The 22,532-nt window shown below is 32.3% G+C and overlaps 2 protein-coding genes across 3 annotated transcripts in view; one reads left to right on the forward strand and one right to left on the reverse strand.

Annotated features, from left to right (window-relative positions):
- LOC105255080 (integrin alpha-PS2) overlaps positions 1-17,689 on the reverse strand; it is a 61,585-nt gene extending 43,896 nt beyond the window's left edge. The window contains exons 1-2 of one of the 2 annotated variants that reach the window (XM_025407584.1): positions 17,156-17,689; positions 738-859 (exon numbers count right to left, since the gene is read on the reverse strand). In XM_025407584.1, the coding sequence (XP_025263369.1) occupies positions 738-859; positions 17,156-17,337 (304 nt within the window). In that variant the 5' untranslated portion in view covers positions 17,338-17,689. The remainder of the gene's footprint in view (positions 1-737; positions 860-17,155) is intronic. The other variant, XM_025407585.1, reaches the window with a different exon arrangement.
- Positions 17,690-19,920: 2,231 nt separating this feature from the next.
- LOC105255067 (telomerase Cajal body protein 1) lies at positions 19,921-22,260 on the forward strand. The gene is made up of 6 exons (XM_011264138.3): positions 19,921-20,137; positions 20,228-20,505; positions 20,745-21,274; positions 21,427-21,659; positions 21,742-21,975; positions 22,040-22,260. Exons 2-6 carry the CDS (start codon positions 20,251-20,253, stop codon positions 22,252-22,254), a joined length of 1,467 nt encoding a protein of 488 aa, XP_011262440.1. The 5' UTR covers positions 19,921-20,137; positions 20,228-20,250; the 3' UTR covers positions 22,255-22,260.
- Positions 22,261-22,532: the final 272 nt, after the last annotated feature.

The following is a 22,532-nucleotide window of genomic DNA, read 5'->3' on the forward strand; positions in this document are numbered from 1 at the left end:
GATTTAAGACTCTTCCTATTCCTATATATAATTAATGACGTGAACTAGATATATAATAAATCATGCATGGTCAGTGTGTAACGTCACGTGCAGCAATTGCCAAGTATCGAAATATAGTAGGGTCAACGACAGGGTGGGTGTATTGGCACTAACTAAAAATAGCACGTTCCCTGCATTCAGTTTGCCGGTTTCTTCTCAAGATTAAGAAGCTACACTAGTGCTAAAGAAAGATAGAATGTAGGTCAACTGTTTCACAGGACAGTCTGGAGAACATGAGGTGAAAACTTTTTATATTTATATATCTTTCAACGCCTTTAATAAGCCTATGAAGCAGTTAAAAATATCATAATTTAGATTAAAATATTTTACTAACCCTAAAAAAATGTAACAGATGCAGATAATGATCTCTATTATGCATCATTAAATTTATCCGATATATTTTATATAATATATATACATATAAAATATATAGGTTTAACAAAATATATGTAAAATATTTCTGATTTAGTTAAACTTATATATAGTTAAAAATGTATATTACAATTTCACAAAAAAAATATTTCATAAAAATAAATTAATTTTGAAATGGACAAAAGTTTACTTTTTATTATGGAAAGTTTTTAATTTGGTGCAAATTTAATTAATTTTTAAAATACAATCTTAATTTTTAACAGCCACCGATGCTGCATTAATTCGTCAAAACTAAAATAATCGCAATGAATAATAATTTTTGTTACCTTTATCGTCGAAGTGGATTATGTTGCATCTATCGTCTACTGCAATATCGCATTTATAGACTGCGCCTCCTCGGTAAACACCGGCTTGCGCAGTTTCGGCTTCCGGTGCGCCCACGACTGCCCTGAAAAAAAAATAAGCATGACGCTGTTAGTGAATCGAAGGAAAGACCGTACAGTTATATATATAATTCCGATAGATTTGGAACCGATGGCGCGATTAAGAGTTGTCTCATAAAAGAGATTGTCCCTGATAGATGATCGTTTAAACGTCGAGGTTGTATCATTTGTATCGATTTAACGAGACTCGATAAGCATGTCCGCGTTTCCGAGATTGAGGTCAACAGTCGTGGACTGTTTCGATCAATGGCATAAGATCTGGTAGTAAGATCTAACTAATGGACGATGAATTATGTTCGACGAATAGCTTTCGCTGTCAAAATCTCAGGTATAGCTGTCAGTAGCCATTGAGACGTCAAAAACTGTCAATTACGTTCTGAACTAGGCAATACTACATTCGAGGAGTCATTTCATACTCATATAAGTTGCCTCTTGTATTTTTTTCTCTCTCTCGTAGAGAAAGTATCACAATCAGAATTATTCCTGGTCTCGCAACCTCATATGGCTAATAGACTTTCTTACAATGCTTTGTTCGTTATATCGATCCTCCTTAATCCTTCTCGTTGCTTTCTCATTATCTCTATATCAATTATTTGATCAGAAGAGAGAAAAGGATTGGAATTAATTTATTTTCTTTAATTTTCAAATAATTTTTTCTCAAAATATATCTCTAATTAATTGAAATAAACATATTTTAAGCGCATGTGTTTGTAATGGATTTCAAACAAACACGAGTGACGATAAAATCAACAAGGAATGATAACGAGGAATTAATGATGTGAATGACGGCAGGCATAGAACCGCAGGCATTAACCCGTAACTCGTTTCCGGAGAAAAGCATTGCAACGTGTCATAACTACTTGAAGACTACTCTTCGAGATCTTTTTCGCAAAATAACTTTATTAATGTAACTTTTACTGAATATTAATATTAATGATAGTATCTTGAACATTAAAAGCATGATTAAACGTGAAAGAAATGCCGAGAAACGATGATTTGACATCTTCAATTACCTTAATGACGATCGCCTCGCGTGTGCCAAATTGGCTATTATCGTTATTAAACGGAAGACTGTTTTTTCGCGAGTGCCTCTCCCACCAATTCAGTGGAATCGTCGATATTAAAATAATTGGGAACAGATATTCGAAGTTTTTTTAATTTATTACCTACTAGTAATTTATTATCTGCGTGCATAAGAATCGACTCAATAACGCAACCCAGAAAGACGGAAATAAAAGGTAATGTGACCGCCGGCATTAAACAACGTCAGTATGAAAATAGGGTGGTATAAGACAATCGATCGTGTAATTACCTCCGAAAGGTGTGTCAGCCTTGGTCGAAGTCCAAGAGAGTATCGGTATTACTTTGACCTGTAGAGGAGATAATTAATTTCGCTCGAATATCCAATATATTTCGAATTTTTCCTCCATTTCCGGATATTTTTTTTTTATATTCATCATTCAAATAAAATTTTATGTCAAATACAAAGTATATTTTTCAAAAGAAAGATTTTAAAAATCTAGAAGATCGAAATTGAAAGAAATTATTTTACTTTGAATAAAACACAGAAAATATATAAGACTTATTTAAGTTAGTTTAATTTTCGATTGCATCTCTTAAATTCTTTCGTGACACTTTTGACAAGTAAATGCTGCGGAAAATATTAATATTAAAAGCTTTTCGGATATTAACACACTTCGTGACAAATGATATGATTAACGATGTAGCTTTTATTGTCTGATATTGTGTCAGACGATTCCGGGACATTAGCTTGACGTAGAAAAGGGTAAAAGCTTTCTTCCCATTCGACGGAAATTATCTCATCGATATTTACGCGATCGATATTATAGCATCGATATATCGTTGTTGATCTTGAAATATCTTGCAATATTGGAAAAAGTATATAATTATTAAATATATCGATAAATAATGAAATTTTATTACGTTATTAAAACGCGATATATTTTTTAAATTGTAGAACACTAATAATGATTGTCTGTAAAGTAATCAAATAGATGATAATCCATACATACTTGATTTGACTTTGATCCAGTGACCTAACTTTGTAACGTTGCTAATTTAAAGTCTATTAACATCTAAAGACGTTCAATAACGATAATAATAAGCAATAACTTCGGCCATTATTCCTCGTCTGATTATTCTAATCTGCGCTGACGAATTTAATCGGCGATTATTACCTCATATCATACGCGCAATTAATATTATGAAGATCTATGGCTGCATACTTGAATAGGCTTTAATAATCAATTATTATTTAAGCAACGTATTAAAATTATGCTACAATTTAACGTTTAGATAATAAAATTGATTAAAGTACTTGGATATTGCACATGCTATTTTTCGAGCAATTATTTCCTATCGATGAAAATTATCAGGACAAATTCCATGTCGTAGGTTTTCACCTCGAAACACATGGAAATGCTATTGCCTATAGAGTAACCTTGGCACACATCGACTTCTAGGTTGGTGCAGCGAGCGTAGGTAAGCGCCATACACGTACGCAAATACATAGAAAGAGACGATTATATTGCTTATGTAAGCAATTCATAAGCGTCCGCTGATATGTCATGAAAGTTGCATATCGCAATATTAATAACAGCAAATGATCGGGCCAATTAAAATTTATTTTTTAAAAGTTACATTTAAATAGAAATTTACTTGAAAAATGTAAAGATAAAGAAAAGTTTTTCGCTTTTTCTGCCAGTCTATCATCATAATTATATATAATCATAATTACGCGCGTCATTATAACTAATGACAGAAACAGGTTTCCCTTCGCAAGATTAAGTCGAGATAATATAGAAATATTTAACTAGGTGCATTTGCGCTTAAATAAACCAGAGTAATAACTAGAGATAAATAATATGCGTAGAAAATAAATGACTATTTACAAAACTCGTTCCTTTGATGTGCAAAAACAAAAAAAGTATTACAATAGCAATGGGAGAAATATTAATAAGAAATATCATATTATTTTTGTCGCGAATAATTTCCTTAAATACTGAGAATAGACGCAAGCACGATAGAAGCTGAAGATTTTTATTTAAAAAAAAACTTCAAACTTTACCGATCACACATAGCTAATTGGCGAATATAAAAATCATTGTAATGATTTCGAATTATAATTATTATTCTGAAAATAAATTTTATCCGTGATTTCAATATTTTTTCCAAATTATAATATAATGTATCGTGTTATTATTGTGTTCAGAAAATCCAGAAAAATATTAGTATGCTTGTATAATTGTAATGGATAAACGTTCCATACTATTTTAGTGAACGTGGGTCGAACCTGACGAGGTCTTAGGCTCTCGCCCACTCTATTTTTTTGCATTCATAGGAGACTACAGTCACCGACATGTGACACATGAACAGGAATGCAGGGGCGAACCGGTCCCGCAGGACACGAAATCGTCGGGAATTCTCGCGATTCAGGAATATCGATGTAGGTTCAGGTGAGCCAATCATGTGAATAGGTGCGATCAGTGGGCGATCGTGATGGCCTGAGTCAGATTACATGAGTATAAGCAACCTGATTGTCGAGGAGAAAGTCAGGATTCATTGGTTTTAATGTCATTCTAAGGTATCATAGGCTCTTATCCTAGTAGCCTTTCTTATATGCAAATATTCCACATGTACATGCTAATAGTTTTCTTTACGGACTGATATGAGTTATTTTATTTTAAACTTCTCAGTAACCTCGTTTCACTCTTTGTTTTTTAATAGAAAAGAATATTAGTTGAAGAGAACAATTTTAATAATAATAAATTATCAAATTAATTATTAACAATAATTATCAAATTAATTGTATTAAAATTGATAACAATTAATAATTTGATAATTAATATGATTTTCTTTTACTTTATTAAAATATTAATGGTATTGTGTACTTAAGTATTACTTCATTCATTATTAGTCACAACAAATATTACCTAACATGGTAAACTGAGCTTATGATCGACGTTGAGATCATCAGTACCGAAAATAGTTCTGCAGCTGCGATCGTCTCGCTATGCACCTGCGGTCGATGTTTATCGCCAAGCAATTTTTTTTTTAACAACACAAAAATTTGATGAGTTGGCGATTTTCAAGGTCTCGGCTATAAAACGAAGAACGTCCATTCAATCATGTATAATCGAGCTATACGAAAATGGATCATGGAAGAACGCGAAACATTGTGTTTAGAACTGTTTCTTGTATATTTATGGATACAACAGTTTTAGAAATACATCTTCCTGCGCTCTATTTACGGTCTATTATAGTTACCGTTACTTTACGGTAAAGGAACATTAATTAGCTATTACTAATGAATAAATATTGTCTACGGAATACACGCGTAAAGTTTAAAAGCGCCATTAAATTTCTTATTCATTATTTTTTCTGTCATTTTTAAATCTCTTATTTTCCACATCATAATATTCATCAATAACATCATTATATAACATCATATTCATCATATTATATATCATAATATTCATCAATAACATCATTATATAACATCATTTTTCACTTTCTCACACTGAGGGAAAAATTTTTTTAAATAAAATAAATTTGTTTTCTTGAAATTTTTACTTTAAAAGGAAAGAATTGTTTATTTCATTTAAGCAAAAGCATTTAATTTTAATTAAATATGCATGTTATATTAAGTACATTATTTTCATTTATATATTTTTTATATTTAAATACTATTTTCGTAAAATATATACTATAATTTATTAAATTAAATATATTATTTTTTTTAATTAAAAAATTTAAAATTTTTGGGAATAAAAAATGCATTTTAATAAATATTTTGTAAAATTAAAATAAAAATATTTAATTAAAAATTATATTTTTTAAGCATATATATATTTTTAAACATATATAAATAAATACTTAACTTAAGCTTAAATAAACGTTTTAAATACAAGTAAATACGTGATTAGTACCCACCGAATAAATAGCTTTCTTGAGTTAACTAAAATTTTTTTATTTCAAGATAATTTTTCCCTCAGTGCACAGTTGATCGTTGCTGGTGCCAAGTACATGATATACAAACACAAATAATCTAAGCGAAAAATGGAGTAACTCGATAGTTCCCGTATCATATATAATGCTTTGCGAGATGCAGTGCGTTACATCAGCTATTTTGCATAACTTTTCTGGCAAACCTCGAAATTTGCATAAGCGCGCGAAGCGGCTCTTTTAAAATCCTATTTATCCATCGCGCATGAATTAGAGAGCGACTTGTCGTCGTCAGGTGTAATTCGAATCTCGCGGCCAGCGAATATCTCTCGATGTATATATTTTTTTATCGGGACTCATTACAACACAGATCATACGTACGCGCATTCGTAATCCCGTATTTGGCAAAATCGGGACAGCTCGAAGTCGGGCCGTACTTGGTGAATTGCTCAATAGCATCGCGTCGTGAATCTCTCATGCTCTTTGATCTCTGAAAAATGTCCTTCTCTTTTGAAAGCGAATCATGCGCGTACGTCGTGCGTGCAATGTGACAAATGTTGTACGTAGGTACACCTTCTGTGAGGGCATCGTGAGTGGAATCGCGCCAAAAGTACCGGCACATGAAAGGCCTGCGATTGGTATTGTCATACCGCGAACACAGAGCGGCATTATTGTCCATAAGAGACAGAATGCTATTTTTTTTTTCAGAAAAGAGAACGCGTGAATCTTTTTAATCTTTTATCTGCATTGAATTTCTTTTCATACGCAAGAACGTATTTCTTTACGTGCAAATCACGGATGAATTATTTATTATTTACAGATGAATCAACAAAGAATTTATAAGACTATCCATTCTTCAAGATTATGGATATCTTTCTTCGAATCAAGAATTATTTTAAATAATTTCCAATTTTTTTTTCTCTCTTTCTTCTGAATTCGAAACAAGTGAATTTTATTTAATATATCTGACTATATTTATATGTTAAATATAGTCAAATATATAAATTTATATATTAAAATTTATATTAAAAAAAATACTTAAATTTATATTAAATAAAATTCACTTTTCATAATTGAATAGCATTTCTTTATAAAAGTATTTTAATTACAAAATAAAGATGAGTTTACAAATTAATTTATATTCTATATAAATTAATTTGTAAACTCATACTAAATAACTAAATAATAAGTGTCTTAATTAAACTACTTGATCTAATAATTTATATCTTTGGATAATCAGAAATATTTATCTATATTAAAAATGTTTTTAATTAATCTTAATAAAATAAATCATTTTCATGTAACTAGGTGCTATTACGCGGTATATCATGTCGCACCAAACGTGCATTTGACTAGATAACTTCCGTTACAACTGTTACAGCCAAATGGAGATTCGTGTACAAGCATAAAGAATGACGATTGTAATGCAATCTCAGGTTTCAAGCCGGAAATCACGTAACACTTAAAGACCCTTTCCTCTTCCATAAAGGGAAGTCTCTTAAACGCCACCGGAAAAAATTATACATAAGGCTTGTCTCTATTCAACAAAAAAAATGCGGCTATAATCATATATCATTCTGGTTATTGGAATAAAAATGTGTGCTTTCTACTATTGAATATATTGAATATATTCACAAAATTTGCTAATCTCTTCTGTTTAATAATTATATATTTTTTTTAACCGGATCATAAAGATATTCGATGAGATCTATTTAATTGAAAGAAATTAAATCCCCAACATTAGACACATAAATTTCTCTTTCACGACACTATTAAAATTAATGTGTTTTATAATGTAATTTATTATTATACTTTTACACGATCGAATCTCATTTTGTTCTAAGTTCTGTACTTGAATGTTAAATATTTAATAGAATTTTGGAATAAAATACCGTTGATTAAATGCCGTTCAGCGAACCCGCGCACATGGTTCAGCTTCTTCAGACGTATATGTTAATGCGCTGGCACGTGCTAGGAAATTTAAACCAAGTGGAATCTTCTTCCCAAGCGATATTCACATGCAATGTGCCATGTTATTGCTGAGGCTACTAAAAATCAACGTAGAGCTCGTGCGTATATCCGATCCGTGCGAAATTTCGCTTCGTTACGCATCCCTTCGTGGCGAATATACGCTTGTATATGTCAATTAAATGTCGCAGAATATTTCTCGTAATTTCCTCAAGTCTTTCATTTCTGCTTGTTAGGATTTTTATTAATATCGTCCATCAAATTATTAATATTGTTAATATATATCATTGAATTATTAAAACAGTATTGCTCAGATTTATTTGATAAATATTATGTTCTAATAAAAAATAATATAGCTATGTCATTTTTAATAATTCTAGAATAAATATTCCACATGATTAATTTAATTAATTATAGACATATAACACAAAATTTAAGTGTTTAAAAATATTATTTTACACAACGAGAAAAATCAATAGTCGCGAGATACTTTCACGTATTAAAAAAAAGAAGATTTTAATTAAACTTTTTTTTATATTTAAACCAATTTTTCGAACTCTAATTGCGTAAGAGAATTTTTAAAGACATCATACGCAATGTATTCGAGGATACGCACGATCAGTCGATGACGTAACGCAAAGAACGGAGGCGTATATCGACGTTGAGTCGCCGCTACTTTATAAGGAGCACCTCCTCACACTAATACCATTTAGCTCTCACTGTGGGCAAACCTGTAATCAACCATTCACAGTGAAATCATGCGTGTGCGTGAACCGCGTAATGGTACCGCAATTCCACGATAATGTGATCTACGATCGCCTGATTGATAATTTTACCTCCCAGCGTCGCGAATTTGTCACATCTGACAAATACATATTTTATCTTGTGTGTCACTTGAAAGGAAAGGATTCGTATGTTTTGAACAACGTGTATTATCCATAAACAAAACAGACAGATTTGCACGACATAATTTTATAGCATAAAATTATCGAGATAAAATATAATTAAATGTAGACATTGAAATTTTTTTTCTTTTATATCTTAAATATATCATTATAATATTTATTGATTTATATTTATTGATCTATCTATTCTCCAAAACTTGATGTTGATAACAATTTTTGAAACTAAGAAAATCGTTGAATAAAGATAGCTTTGCCACACCTTCACCGCAGGTAGAAAACGTTCTCTCTCACGATAGTGAATTCGTTAGATTAATCTCGATCACGAGCTATTATCGCGCAGAATAAATGTTTCTTGCTTGTAATTTGCATTTATCGCCGCTCGAAGCAACCAAACTTTTATTAAGTTTCCAATGAATTAAAGGTCATTTGCCCATTTATCACTTGATTGATGATGGACTTGATAAAAATACAATATTTGGTCGCAGAAGATTTTTCCAACTTTTCGAGTAACAAAGGTAATATCTGCAAATTAATCTATAAATAGGTGCTCACGAGATATAAGAAAGAGATTCCCTTTGCATTGATCACACTCGAATGTGTGTAAAGTGCTAATTTATGTTCTGCAATTCTCATAATTTTGAAAGCAGCTGTATTTACTTATTCATTCCAATTTTATCAAATTTAACGGCTCGAATTCCATCGTAAGATATTTATGAATTGTATTTAAAAATTCTTAAAATTCGATTAAATAATTAACAGAGAAAAAAGAATATTAAATAATTTTTATTATTATGTATGGAATAATTTGAGAACAATAGGAGAGAATTGATCAGGATGAGATTAAAATCAAATGTAACATTTTAATTTCATTAATTAATGTGCAATAAATCATCGCTTCATAGATCATTTCTTAGGTCACGATACAATGACCCAATTCTATTGACGTGACACTATTGTTAACTCGATTGCGATTACGTAACTACACTATTGTCGAGATTGTCTGATCGTTTATTTGGTTTGTCGAGTACTCACTCGACGGAACATATGTACAAGTCAATATGCAAATTACTCTTTCGTCGAAAATGATTTGTCAAAAATTGTATATAGCACACAATACATTTTCAGCATCAAATAAGTGTGTCATGAAATATAAATAATTATATCAATTATTAATGTAATTACAAAATTAATAAGACAACAAATTCTTGCCAAAACTTTAGAAAAGCGTCCACTTTACGATTATGTGGAGCAAAAATTATGCTCAGAAGGGAAAAAAATGGGCGACAGGAAATATAAATTTCCCGAAAGAGACCTGTAAAATGTTTACCCATAGATTAGACGGACCGCGACGCGTCTTCTTCATAAACTTCAACGAAGAAGGAAACATATGCCAAGGGCAGTCAGCCATAGAGAACAATGCAGTTTTGAGGGAGTGACACGTTGACGTGCAGCATATGGCGAACAGAAACTGACCGCGTGTGTTGCATATCCGCAGCTACCATTCCACCAAAAGAGAAATCATACGGACAAATAAAATTTTTAAAACAATGTATTTTTCCCACAAAATTTAATTAATTAAATTTAAATTTAAATTTATATTTATTCATATTATCGTTGCAAAGATAGAAATGACAAATGTGCGGCCTATAATTAATATCTTCGATTGATAATTTTAATTTTTACGTGGGCAGTTTTAATGAAAGATGAAGTTATGCGTAATTTTTCATCGCTATTTTTTCTTTAATTTTATTGTATTTTAATTTTTTTCAGCAATTAAACTTTTTGCATCGTATATTAATCAGATGGACGCCTCAATTCTCGAGATGACACTCAACATGATTTACTTAAAGTACGATCCTCTAGTATGATCCTCTGATAAGTTTATTGCTCGGTTAAGCAAAGATTTGATATTTACGATCTTTTGCAAATTACGTTGCATTTTCAGATGCAAAACCATCTGTGCCTAACCACATTCATTACGTTAACCGTATTTATTATTCGTGACATATTCGCTTGACTTTGCAGGTAAATACACGCGCATTTGCGATTCCGCCTGAATCATGAATCACTCTCGGTAGCGCAACGTGACAGCGACACATGATACTGACCACCGATTGGAGGTCGCCAACGACCAAATAACGTTTCATGGGACACCCTGCATCATCCTTAGAACTATTCAAGTCGAGTTCTATGAGTTTTATGCGTTACGAGGGATAATCCTCGCGTGCCATCGCGATATAATACCGTCCGTATTCCGTATGCGTGTCTTATATACGGCGCCGTCTTGCACGCGTGTTGCAGGCAGGTAAAGGTAACAGACCCTGAGGCTCCGCCGGCTCTCGTCTGCATAATGACATGGTCCGAGCTTCGGGCACGTGCCTCACGCGAGCCTCATTACCTTCTCCTTCTCTTTCTCTACCTTTCTTGCCTTTTTCTTCTCAAATCCACGCGCTCGTTTCGTTTGTTGTCTCTCTCGATTTTCGATGGCGAGGAAGATTAAATAACTTGCCATTGTGTCGGGAATTCTCATCTTTCATTGTGATGTTGCAGCAAAAGTTGCAACAAATAATTATTGGAAGAGCAAACAACTTCGTATCTTCTGAAAAGTCATATGTTTATGACCATAATTAAAATTATAATGGGAAATGCGGCTTAGAGACTTATAATTTTTTTATTCTTTTGGGCTACTTTATGATGCTATAATAAAGAACGACAATTATTATCCTGAACATCTGATAGTTGAAGTAAACGAACCGTAAAGAATGAATAAAGAAAAGTAATGAATGCAAATTGAAATTATAAGATTTTATATATTATATATTTCCCATATTTTTCGCAAATTTTTATAAAAGTAATAGCTCCATAACCAATCATGATTGTACTCGAGAGCTCAGTATCTTCAGACACAAGTATAGTTTACAGTATAAATTAATTCAACGTCGTACGATAGTACAAAGCGAGAGGTCAATAATGTCTTATAACGCCTTATAAAATATCACTTATACTTTTTTTATGCACGTTCCTATCACATGTTTTTGCGATAGCGACAATTTCGCGCGTTCCATAATTCATTCGAAAGGTTGTGATATCGGCGATCAATTTGTGAGAGCTGCTGCTTTAAATCTCTGCTTACGAGAGATTCGCGAGGAGAGACTCACATAATCATCGTATGTCACGGCTTTACTGTGCCACAAATGGCAAACTTTCGCGACGTTAAATCGCGCGATATCATACATATTGGAATGCGACGCGGCAGCGAATAAATTAATCGAGAGAAGCACAAGAAAAAAAGCACGGCCGAATGATGCGTTTGATCGCTCTCGACTTTCATTTTGCCAACCGGAAGCGGCGAGGGAATTGAATCCTCATTTCCTCCTCTGCCCCGACACGCGTCGTAAGCACCGCACTTTTTATGCGAATGCAACGCTATACGCGAACAACGTTCGTTGAATGAATCGGATTGTAACGCGCATGAGAATTATTTAAAAAAAAAAACATTAATTACTATAATTTTTCTACAAGGGTAAAAGATGGAAATAATAATTTAATGAAGATAGAGAGGGAGGGAGAGGAGTATTTGTATCTCTTCATCAAGTTCTCATGCAAAATTGCATTCGCGATCTCACACAATCGTTTTGCGCAGAACAATGAAACAATGACAAGAAATCTATGAAATAAAGCTCGTTACGAATCATCGTTAAACTATCATGTACTTATCATATGGAAGCGGTCGATGATAAGACTGCGCTTTCCGGGATATCAACGAGGAGCATTTTGCGATGATAAGGACGCTTACAAAGGAGAGCTAATTTCTCTTTCTAAAGAAATGGCCGAAAGATATTTCCGCGTTGCATTGTGATACCCGTCAATTAGCAATTTCACTCATCAAGGCGAGCAACGATGAGAAACGAGCGGCGTTAATTTCGTTGTTTTGTACTGGATAGCGCATTGCGGTTATCGGCATGTTTACTTTGCTTTACAGACGCCGCGTCATGAAATCATTCGCATGCATTTCGCCAGGCAATTTAACGTCATCGCTGATATTATATTTACGATGCACTTATAGCATTAAGATCAATCAATTGTCGTTTATCAAGATACTTTAACAACAACGCAATCTTTTAATTAATTAATTTACCTTTTATTTATCATTTATTTTAATTTATTAAAATTTTATTTATTAAAACCAATTTTATTTTGATATATATACCAAAAAATATTTAATGTTTCTGAATATGATAATATGTAATATTATACACGTGTCAAGAAAATGTAGGAAAATGATATAGAGGCAAAAAATTTAAATATATTCCATAGTTATCATAATTTATGAGTAACTTATCATTTTAATCGTGCGATTTTAATTGAAGTAATTTTCTACCCACAGCATTAATTGGATCGGTAATAAGTGATGTGTGAGAAACGATGATATCGCCATTCTTGATATTTCGCCTTGAACGCTCATGACTACAACGCTTATCGACGTCCCGAGCGTTTGTTCGCGACTCGAGACTCGGTGTCGTGAAATAATTTCTATATTTAGTACGCGACACGCGGTCGCAGGCAGGTTTCTACGTACATAATCTGCGAATTCAGAAAAGCGAACGAGTCATCGAAACGTTTAAGAGAGACGACGACGCGTGATTCGATCTCCATTTACTCGCCTTGCTATGCGCGAAATCGTGACTGCATTCGCCTCTTAAAGACACGAATCGCACAAATGAATCACACGATACGTGTTCTGCTATACGCTGACATTTATACATCTTACTTCTGGCTGCTTCCTGGTGCATAATTCTTGATGCATCGAGCAATTGCAGACTGTTAAACTTAAGCGACAATAAATTAACGGATGGATCCTTTAGATCCCTCGAAAAGATACTCGTTGGAAACAACGGAGAATTAATTCAAGAATGCATAGATTAAATTTCTTGCAACTCTATGTAATGTAAACAAATTAGATATATTAATTTATATTATAAATTTATAATTATATATAATTTATAATTATATATTTGTTATATTATATATTTATTTATATTATTTTATTTATTTAGTTATATTATAAAAATTATATATATTTAATTTATAAATCACACGAAGGGGGATTATTTCTTCCTTTTTTTTTCACACACGTGCGCGAAAAAAATTCAATTTCCTGTAAGATTTACAACTCTCGTTCACGCTGCATCTAGCGTGATTTTATTTAATCGTATTACATTTTTTATGAGTGGTAAACGAGACCAGGATTACATGAATATATGTACGACCGAGCGGATATATGAAAGAGATTACCACCGCTGGTGATAATGGCACATTGTGCGCACCTTAGAGAGAATGCTCGTGGATATTAGGTGGCATCGGATGCGAGATGCACGCTGCTCCCAATCATATGTATGAGGCCGCAACGGGAGGTCGAATCTTAATTCAGTCTTCTCCGAAACAAGATTCTTTTCGCATTGAAAAAATATATATGCTCATGTATATTATCATCAAATATTTTATGTGTAAATATAAATTGTGTAATTTTATCTATGTGTTTAATATTATGAAATAGCTTCCCGTTTCTAATCGGTAAAAAATTTAAATATTCAGCTATCTTGTTATTACAGCTACGATACGAAAAATTGCATATGTGCACGTGTACATGAGAAATGCATACAGATATTGCAGTGACTCGTCGTTGGATCACTAAGCAAACACTAACAATCTTTTAATTGATTTATGATAAAAACCATTATTCTAACTAGAAATCTTTTTCATATCTGCTCTATGGTCTTGTACAAATATGCTAGTCGATATGACGATTAAATAATTTCAACATAAAGGAAATATATTTCAAGTAAATATTTAAAATAAAAACGTATTTCAAAAAGTATGAGGTATTTTCCTAAAATTTTGTATTAAAATTTGTCTCTACAAATATATTGCTAAAATAATATATATTTAAATAATATATATTTAAAATAAATTAAATAAATTAAATAATATATATAAAATAAATTAAATAATATATATTTAAAATAATATACTATTTAAAATAATATATATTTGCTGAAATAAAATACACGTTTCTTTAGCCCTGCTGATGCAACGCTCAAGTAGGGACTCGGTCAATGAGGAAGCCCGTGAAAAGAGATAACATCGTGTAGTATATAGTAGATCGTAGTAGATCGAGCCCGCAGATTAAGTATTAATCAGAGCGGCGCGGGAGTGATGAACCGCCCACGCAAGGCACCGTGCAGTCCCAGCGATGATCTAACATCCTGCATTACTTGGAGTGTCTCGTGCTATGAACGCATCGATCGTACCTGGTTAAATCGGTGTATTTCCGGTGATGATGTTGTATCCGCGAAGAAGAAGGAATTTATTATCTCCCCTCGCGACGCGATAATTTAAATCTCGTGCGAGACTTAAATTTGTCTCGATCCAATTATGGCCCTCATTTGTATTCGCGATCCTAACTTAAGATCTCGCGATATCGGGTGTCCGAGCGTGCGAGCGATAAAAATCGAATCGGGCGCCGAATGATCAAGAGGCAGGTATAAATAACGGGGTCCCGTTCTATTTCGGGAATTTAATGGCAATCGCGGGCGCTTTAATCCCCATGAACGGTGAATTAACGAGCGCGAACGCGAACGCTCGTAAAGCTTGCATCGGGCTGGCCTAAATATAAGCGCCTACGAAACCTCCCGGTGTAATCCGGACTTCCTGCGGCCTTTTTCACACCGACGTCTCTCTTCATCGTTAATATAATGCCGCTTCATCATTTAATTAATTAAAATAATGCCTTCTTCTCATCCTTCAAAAATAATAACAATCTCCATAAATACATGTCTGAAGAGAAAATGATAGAACAATTATATATTCAATTAATTATATAATATATTAAATCAATTATATAATATATTAAATTAATTATATAATATATTAAATTAATTATATAATATATTAAATTAATTGTATAATATATTAAATTAATTTTTCTCTTAAAAAAAAAATATATATATATTGAATCGAAGATTTTTTGGAAAAAACTTTTTTTCTAATTCTGAAAGTTATTGTGCTATGACAATAGACTCATCTGCTGTGCTTCACCGCTCGCAGCTCGCAGCTAATCGCTAATCACCTGTGAACATGCAAAGTGATCTTGGACACAATATTCCATTGTGCCACCGTTGACCATTTGAACGTCAACGTCGATTTTCCTGCCGATTCTGACGATGCGGGCTACACTATTAGTATCCCCATTTCACTTATATTATTTATAATCATCGAGACGCACGAGAGCTGGAGCAGAAACATTTATTCGTGGGCGTGAGTCACGAAATTCGAGAACGAGCGTCTCCCGTTTGCGCGAATCGCGATGCAACCGAAGAATCGTGACGCTTTTTAAGGACTGCAACCATACTAAAGTGTCCCTAAAGCTTATACTTATCCGTGATGAATGGAGAATTATCGCTCGTTATTAAAGCCTGAGATGAAACACGAGGCCCTTATCCTGCTTGTTGATATCTCAAACGTTTGGGGTTATCGTTCTATCTCGTAAAGTGTATATGTGAGACGATTTATTTCATAACGAGAAATAAAAGAAAAAATTTATATTTTTGATATATACATATTTTTATAAAAAAGGGAGACATTTATATCACGTAGACATTTTAATTTTTGTTTTAAATTCTGCCACATGATCGTGAAATAATTTTATAATTTAATTATTTCATCATCATTTTATAATTTAATTATTTCATCATCAAGATTTGAAATTAAAATTAAAATGTCTACATGGTACTTTTTATTTCGCGATAGCCGGGTGAGTCAATCATTTGGTAATCAAGCGGTGAGTCAAACATTTGGCTGACGAGTTAAAAGGGAAAATTATATTTACACATGGGAAAAATTCGTCATTTTTTCTTTTGCTATATTAAAATTGTACCATTTACGTGGTAATAATTTATCTATAGAATTTATGAAATTTTATGCATTTTGGTGTATGAAAAATGTACAAAAGAACGACTTAAATTATTTTGTCTAATTCTTGTAAAGAGCATCAATTTTTCTGCATCGTATAATTTCACACAGTTTTAATATATTTCAAAAAATTGAAGGATATATGATAGTAAATTAAAATAGTACATACATGTGCATGTGATAATGCATATATGGTATTCTTTCTAGGATGTGTCATCGGATTACTATGCTTCTTTAAGATCAATGAATGATTCATTTTATAACATTAGTAATCAATATAATCTTTCTTAATCTTCTTCATTTATACATTTCCAAACATACTCTATTTTGCAACATGCCCTTATATAATCGCACATTTGAAATACAATAACAGTGGGAATTCAAAACATATAATTTAATTTATCAATGACAGAAAGTAACTTGGAGCGAAACTATACGAGCAGCGTATTTGAGAGCTCTTATTTACAATAATAAATAAAAGAAAAGACTCACCATCCTCGGGCGAATTTATCACGATACGTCGACACAGCAAAGCCGAACATAGATCTCGCCTCCATGCGATACACCGCGTAGTGTTTCGTCTCAACATTGAAGCCGTCGACGACACGCCAGGGTGACAATCCGACGACCACGAGGCCGATAAGGAGGCTCCAGGGAAATCTTCTCAACCACATCTCGTCCACTTGACTCTCGTACCACTGGATGCACTACAAACACTCTGTCACGTGCCGAGTCACCTTCATATATAAATATATACACGAGTATCGCAGTCGCGTAATCCGAAAAAATACACACGCGACACGGTATCGGATTTAACGATCGTGGATCTATATTAACACGTTAATGCACTTACGACAGCCGGTAGCAGCTGCATCAGCTGATGACATGTGTTTTTCACGAGGCCTTCGAGATCGAGCACGGCCGGGAGGGAAACAGAGGGAGTCGGAGAAGTCTGCTTGACGGACGGTCGCGGACAGACTGAGTAGAGAGCGTGGTTCTTTCGGGTAGTCTCTTCACTCACTTGCGGCTCTCGACGGCCGGAGAGACTCCCACCCACGGAGCGATGCCGGCCGCAGGGTTTCAGCTCGTTTGTCGCGTCTACTGCGATTAGATGTCTCGCTGTCAATCAGGCTCAGCGCGATCTGTTACAATTACAAGTATCATGATTATTCAGAGAAAAGAAATTGAAAGGAGATGCTCATAGAGTGTCGCGAAAATTGCCACTAGATTGTCCAGTCTGTTGTCGATAAAATGATTTGATATTTTTGCTATAATTAATTAAAATAATGTATTGTAAACACTCTTATATAAATGTACACAGGGTGTCCCAAAACTCATAATCAATCTTTCAAAGACAGATCCTGGAATCATTTGGAGACGATTTTTCCTCATCAAAAATGTCGAGGCACTAATAATTTTCGGATTATAAGTGATCGGAAATAAAATATTAACGAAACCACATTCTTCGATCAATTTTAAATAGAGTTTACTTTAGTTGAGTTTTAATTTAAGGCTTAATTGCAAAGATATATGATGACAAAAATCGGGAACATGCAAAAAATGATGGCCTTCATCGACATTTTCGCTGAGGAAAAATCGTCTCCAAATGATCCCAGGAATCTGTCTTTGAAAGATTATGAATTTCGGGACACACCTGTATATATATATATATATATATATATATATATATATATATATATATATGTAGTCTATTGAAAACATTTTCTCACGTAGAATTAAGAAAATAACTCTACCTAAAACGACCTAAAGGTCGCATTCCAAAACGTTCTTTCCGAAAAAAAATTTCGATTAAAACTCGACGACTGACTCGAGAAAATCTTGACCATCCGAATAAAATTTTCAGAGACGACATTAGCAGAATGTAACCTAAGTATCGAGATTTGCAACAAACGCGTAATATATTTTGGAATTGATATTTTACATTGTATCATCTCTCTTCTCTCTCTCTTGAAGGAATAATTCTATTTTTATATTTACTAATAGTGTAATAGATATAATTGATACCTTTAAGTCGCACAGACAATGATCTTTCTCAACGATATGCATATTCACATTCACACTTTTGAAAATTATTTACTGTTCGTTACGTAGCAACGCGCGCGTTTTATTCATGTTCGACAACATACGAATAAAAAAAATAAAGACATTAGTACCAGAGAGAAAACTGAGAGATGTCGTGGCCAGCTTTTAGGTGATCCCTGAAAGCGATACTCCCTCTATGGACATTGAAAACGTGGACATGAATTACAAAAGCCAATGTCCATAAATGTTCTCAGAGGGTATCATGTGCACAATTTCTGGTTTCGTTCCGTGCTATGTGCACGAAATGCCGGTAGCACCAGAGTATAACAAGACACACATGTATATAAATTAATAGTAAATAAATTATGCAATCGTGAAAGATACTGTAATCTTCCCATGTAGTGTTCAAAGATGAAATAAATATTTTTCTATATTCATTGCCATGTTTATATATTTTTATTTACGAAACACAAAATGCCTGCTGTGGAATAAAAATATTTTTAACCGTTATTTCTATAAATCTTAATTAGCAATAAACTGATATTTGATATTTATTAATCACTTTTTTAATTATTTAAAAAAGTTATTATATTATTAATTTTATTATTTTTCTATTATGCGAGGTCGGTAAAAGAAGATCGATTGTCAGATAGGCAACCCGACTTACGATCTGTATGTGGCGGAAACACCCTGTATGTGCGAAGGTAAATGCGTACTAATTAATATGCGAGAGTAGGCCGATATTTATAATTCATACAGGAAAATAGAATATAATTTTATATAGCTTTTATCTTACAATTGTAGTGCGTAGGTTAAGATTAAGATAAGATTAATTAATACTAAACGTAAATTTTGATATACATTCCTTATATTTATATATATTTGTTTTATTATAGTATGATACATTAGAAATAAGAAAGATTTAACTTTAATGTTTTCTTTATGTTTAAGCATTTCTTTTACGTATTAAGATTATTAAAAGTTTTTATAGTTTAATTTGTGTAAGCTAGGATACTACCAAAGAAGTTTATTATATGATATTGCCAATATTTTTACCTAATGCTAAATCTTACCAACAGATGATATAATTTACATGTATCATGCTGTATGGTGACTAGCCAGAGCGCGCTTATTGCTCAATAAAAAAAAATAAATAAATAACCAAATAAGCGATCGCAGCGCGCCAAACGTAAGATCTCGTAACTAAAATGCCATGTGATTTAATTCAGAACTGTGTGCACGTGTATGTGAAATTTTAAATTGCAGTATATTTGTCATAAATGAATGAAAGTCGTAGATATATTTATATCTACGATAAAAATATACGTATAATATATGAATGATTTTTCAATATTCTGCCAATTTATCGAAATACACAGTTTAATCTAATCTAACCTTACAGCTAACCTGTCAGCTGATTTTGCAACCCATGTGTGTAATATTAAAAAAATAATTTCACAGTTAACAATTATCGCTCGTAATTAAAATTTTTATTTATGTGAAAAAAATTAAAAATTTTAGGAAAAAGAAATGTATAGTGCAAAATGGAAGTAGAACGTGACGAAGTCGCAGTGAAATCATGCTCATCATTGATAACGACGCAGTGTGAAACTTTAAACAAAAATGATGTAGTCCAAGATGATACAGAAAGCAGAACTGAAGGAGATAATCAAATACAATCAGAAACCGTAGAAACTGAAGATTCCTGTAATTTAATGAATAGTCAAACTTGCTTACAATCTAGCGAACAAAAAAATCCAATTGTAATCTCAGATGAAATTTGTTCTGACTCTTCACAAGTAAGTTTAATACATAAATATTGATATAGTAGGATTATATTTTATTCATGAATTAATACAATACTTTTACAATATTATTAAACAATATTGTAAAAATATTGTACGAATACTTTTATAATTAACAATAGATTTTTATAAATGTATGGATATCTTTTATCAAAGTATGATAAATATATTATTATAGCACAAACTATAATAATAATTAATTCTAAGACTTATATTATAATGTTAAATTATAGACAACACACGATACATTATTTTCAAAGAGAATAGCAAATATTACAATATCAGAACAAATAGAAAATTGCAAAGTTGACATCACAGAATCAAAAAATACAAATTCAGAAGATATCGAATCAGCAGAATCCACCTGCATCCAGTATAATTGGTCAATAGCACCGAGGCCATTATGTGTAGCTACTAAAGAATATCAGCCTACAAATCTGTATGAAAATTTTACAAAAGGTTGCCAATGGTCCCCGGATGGAACATGTTTACTTGTACCATCAGAAGATTTTAGGATACGTATTTATGAACTTCCCAAAGAGTTATACTCTGGCCAATTTCCATCTGATTTTATACAGACCGACTTTATGCCTGCTCTAACTGTTAAAGAAGGAGGTCTTATATACGATGCTTGCTGGTATCCTTTTATGAACTCGTGGGATCCCATAACATGTTGCTTTCTTAGTGCCAGTAGAGAGAGTCCTGTTCATTTATGGGATGCATTTACAGGACAACTACGCGCAACATATCAGCCTTACAACCAGTTAGTTATTAGTTATTACTTGATTAACAGTTAATTAACTAATTATTAGTTGATTAATATCAGTTAGATATTAATCAACTAATTAATTTATATATTCTGAGTTTTTGTGATGTAAGAGAGATTTTGAAATGTAAGAGTGTATATTTTTTCAGAGTGGATGAAATAGAAGCTTCTCTCAGTGTTCAATTTGTAAATTCAGGAAGAGAAATATGGTGCGGCTTTAAAAATGCTGTGAGAACTTTTGATACAGATCGTCCTGGACGTCAAACAAGTACTATTCAATTTAAACACGATTTTCCAAATATGATCGGGTTAGTCTCATGTATTCGTGAAAATCCAGTCATGCCAGGCCTAACTGCCTTTGGCACATATTCTAAGTGTATTGGTATGCATTTCTATTTAGTAATGCTACTTATTAGGATATCTTTGAATTTTGATTGTATTTAATTAATTTTTTGTATTTAAAGGACTGTACAAAGATGGACCACTTTGTACTTTTAAAACTGGAAGTGGCGTAACACAAATTGAGTTTAGTTCTTGTGGAATGAAATTATTCTCTGTTGTTCGAAAAAATGATGAATTTTTATGTTGGGATCTTCGTAATCCTGGAGCTATTCTTTATTCTTTTGAAGGAAGGCAAGCAGATACTAATCAAAGAATACAGTTTGCTATCACGCCTGATAATAAACAAATAATTTCTGGTAAGCTAGTAAACACAAAATAACAGAATAATATTATACTCCATTAAAATTATGTATTTTATAGGTGGTATTGATGGAAATATCATTGTGTGGGAATTATCAGAAATTACAGATTATGAAAATTTGAATCCAAAATATAAAATAAAGTTGTCCAAAGATTGTATAAATGGAACGAGCTTACATAGAAGTTTACCAATCATGGCAACTAGTTCCGGTCAAAGACAATGTGATGAAAATACACACAGAGACAATAGTGTAAGATTATGGTGGGCTTCTTAAATAATATAGTTTGTTAATTTATTTAAATTAAGTTAAAGATAAAACTGTAAATATTTTATATATAATTATAGTTAAAGATAAAATTGTAAATATTTTATATATAATTATAGTTTTATAAAAATTATTATTTACAATATCATAGTTTAATCTTTTCAATATCATGACTTCAATCGGCATTCACGGCATGACGTTAAAGCAGTTTCTTTTTATACCTTCTCACTTTTTTGTAATTATTTTTATTTAATAATTTTATAATGAAATAATCTTACAATATTATG

This window comes from Camponotus floridanus, unplaced genomic scaffold, assembly GCF_003227725.1.
Source record: "Camponotus floridanus strain SB8 unplaced genomic scaffold, Cflo_v7.5 scaffold18, whole genome shotgun sequence".
NCBI classification, from domain to species: domain Eukaryota; kingdom Metazoa; phylum Arthropoda; class Insecta; order Hymenoptera; family Formicidae; genus Camponotus; species Camponotus floridanus.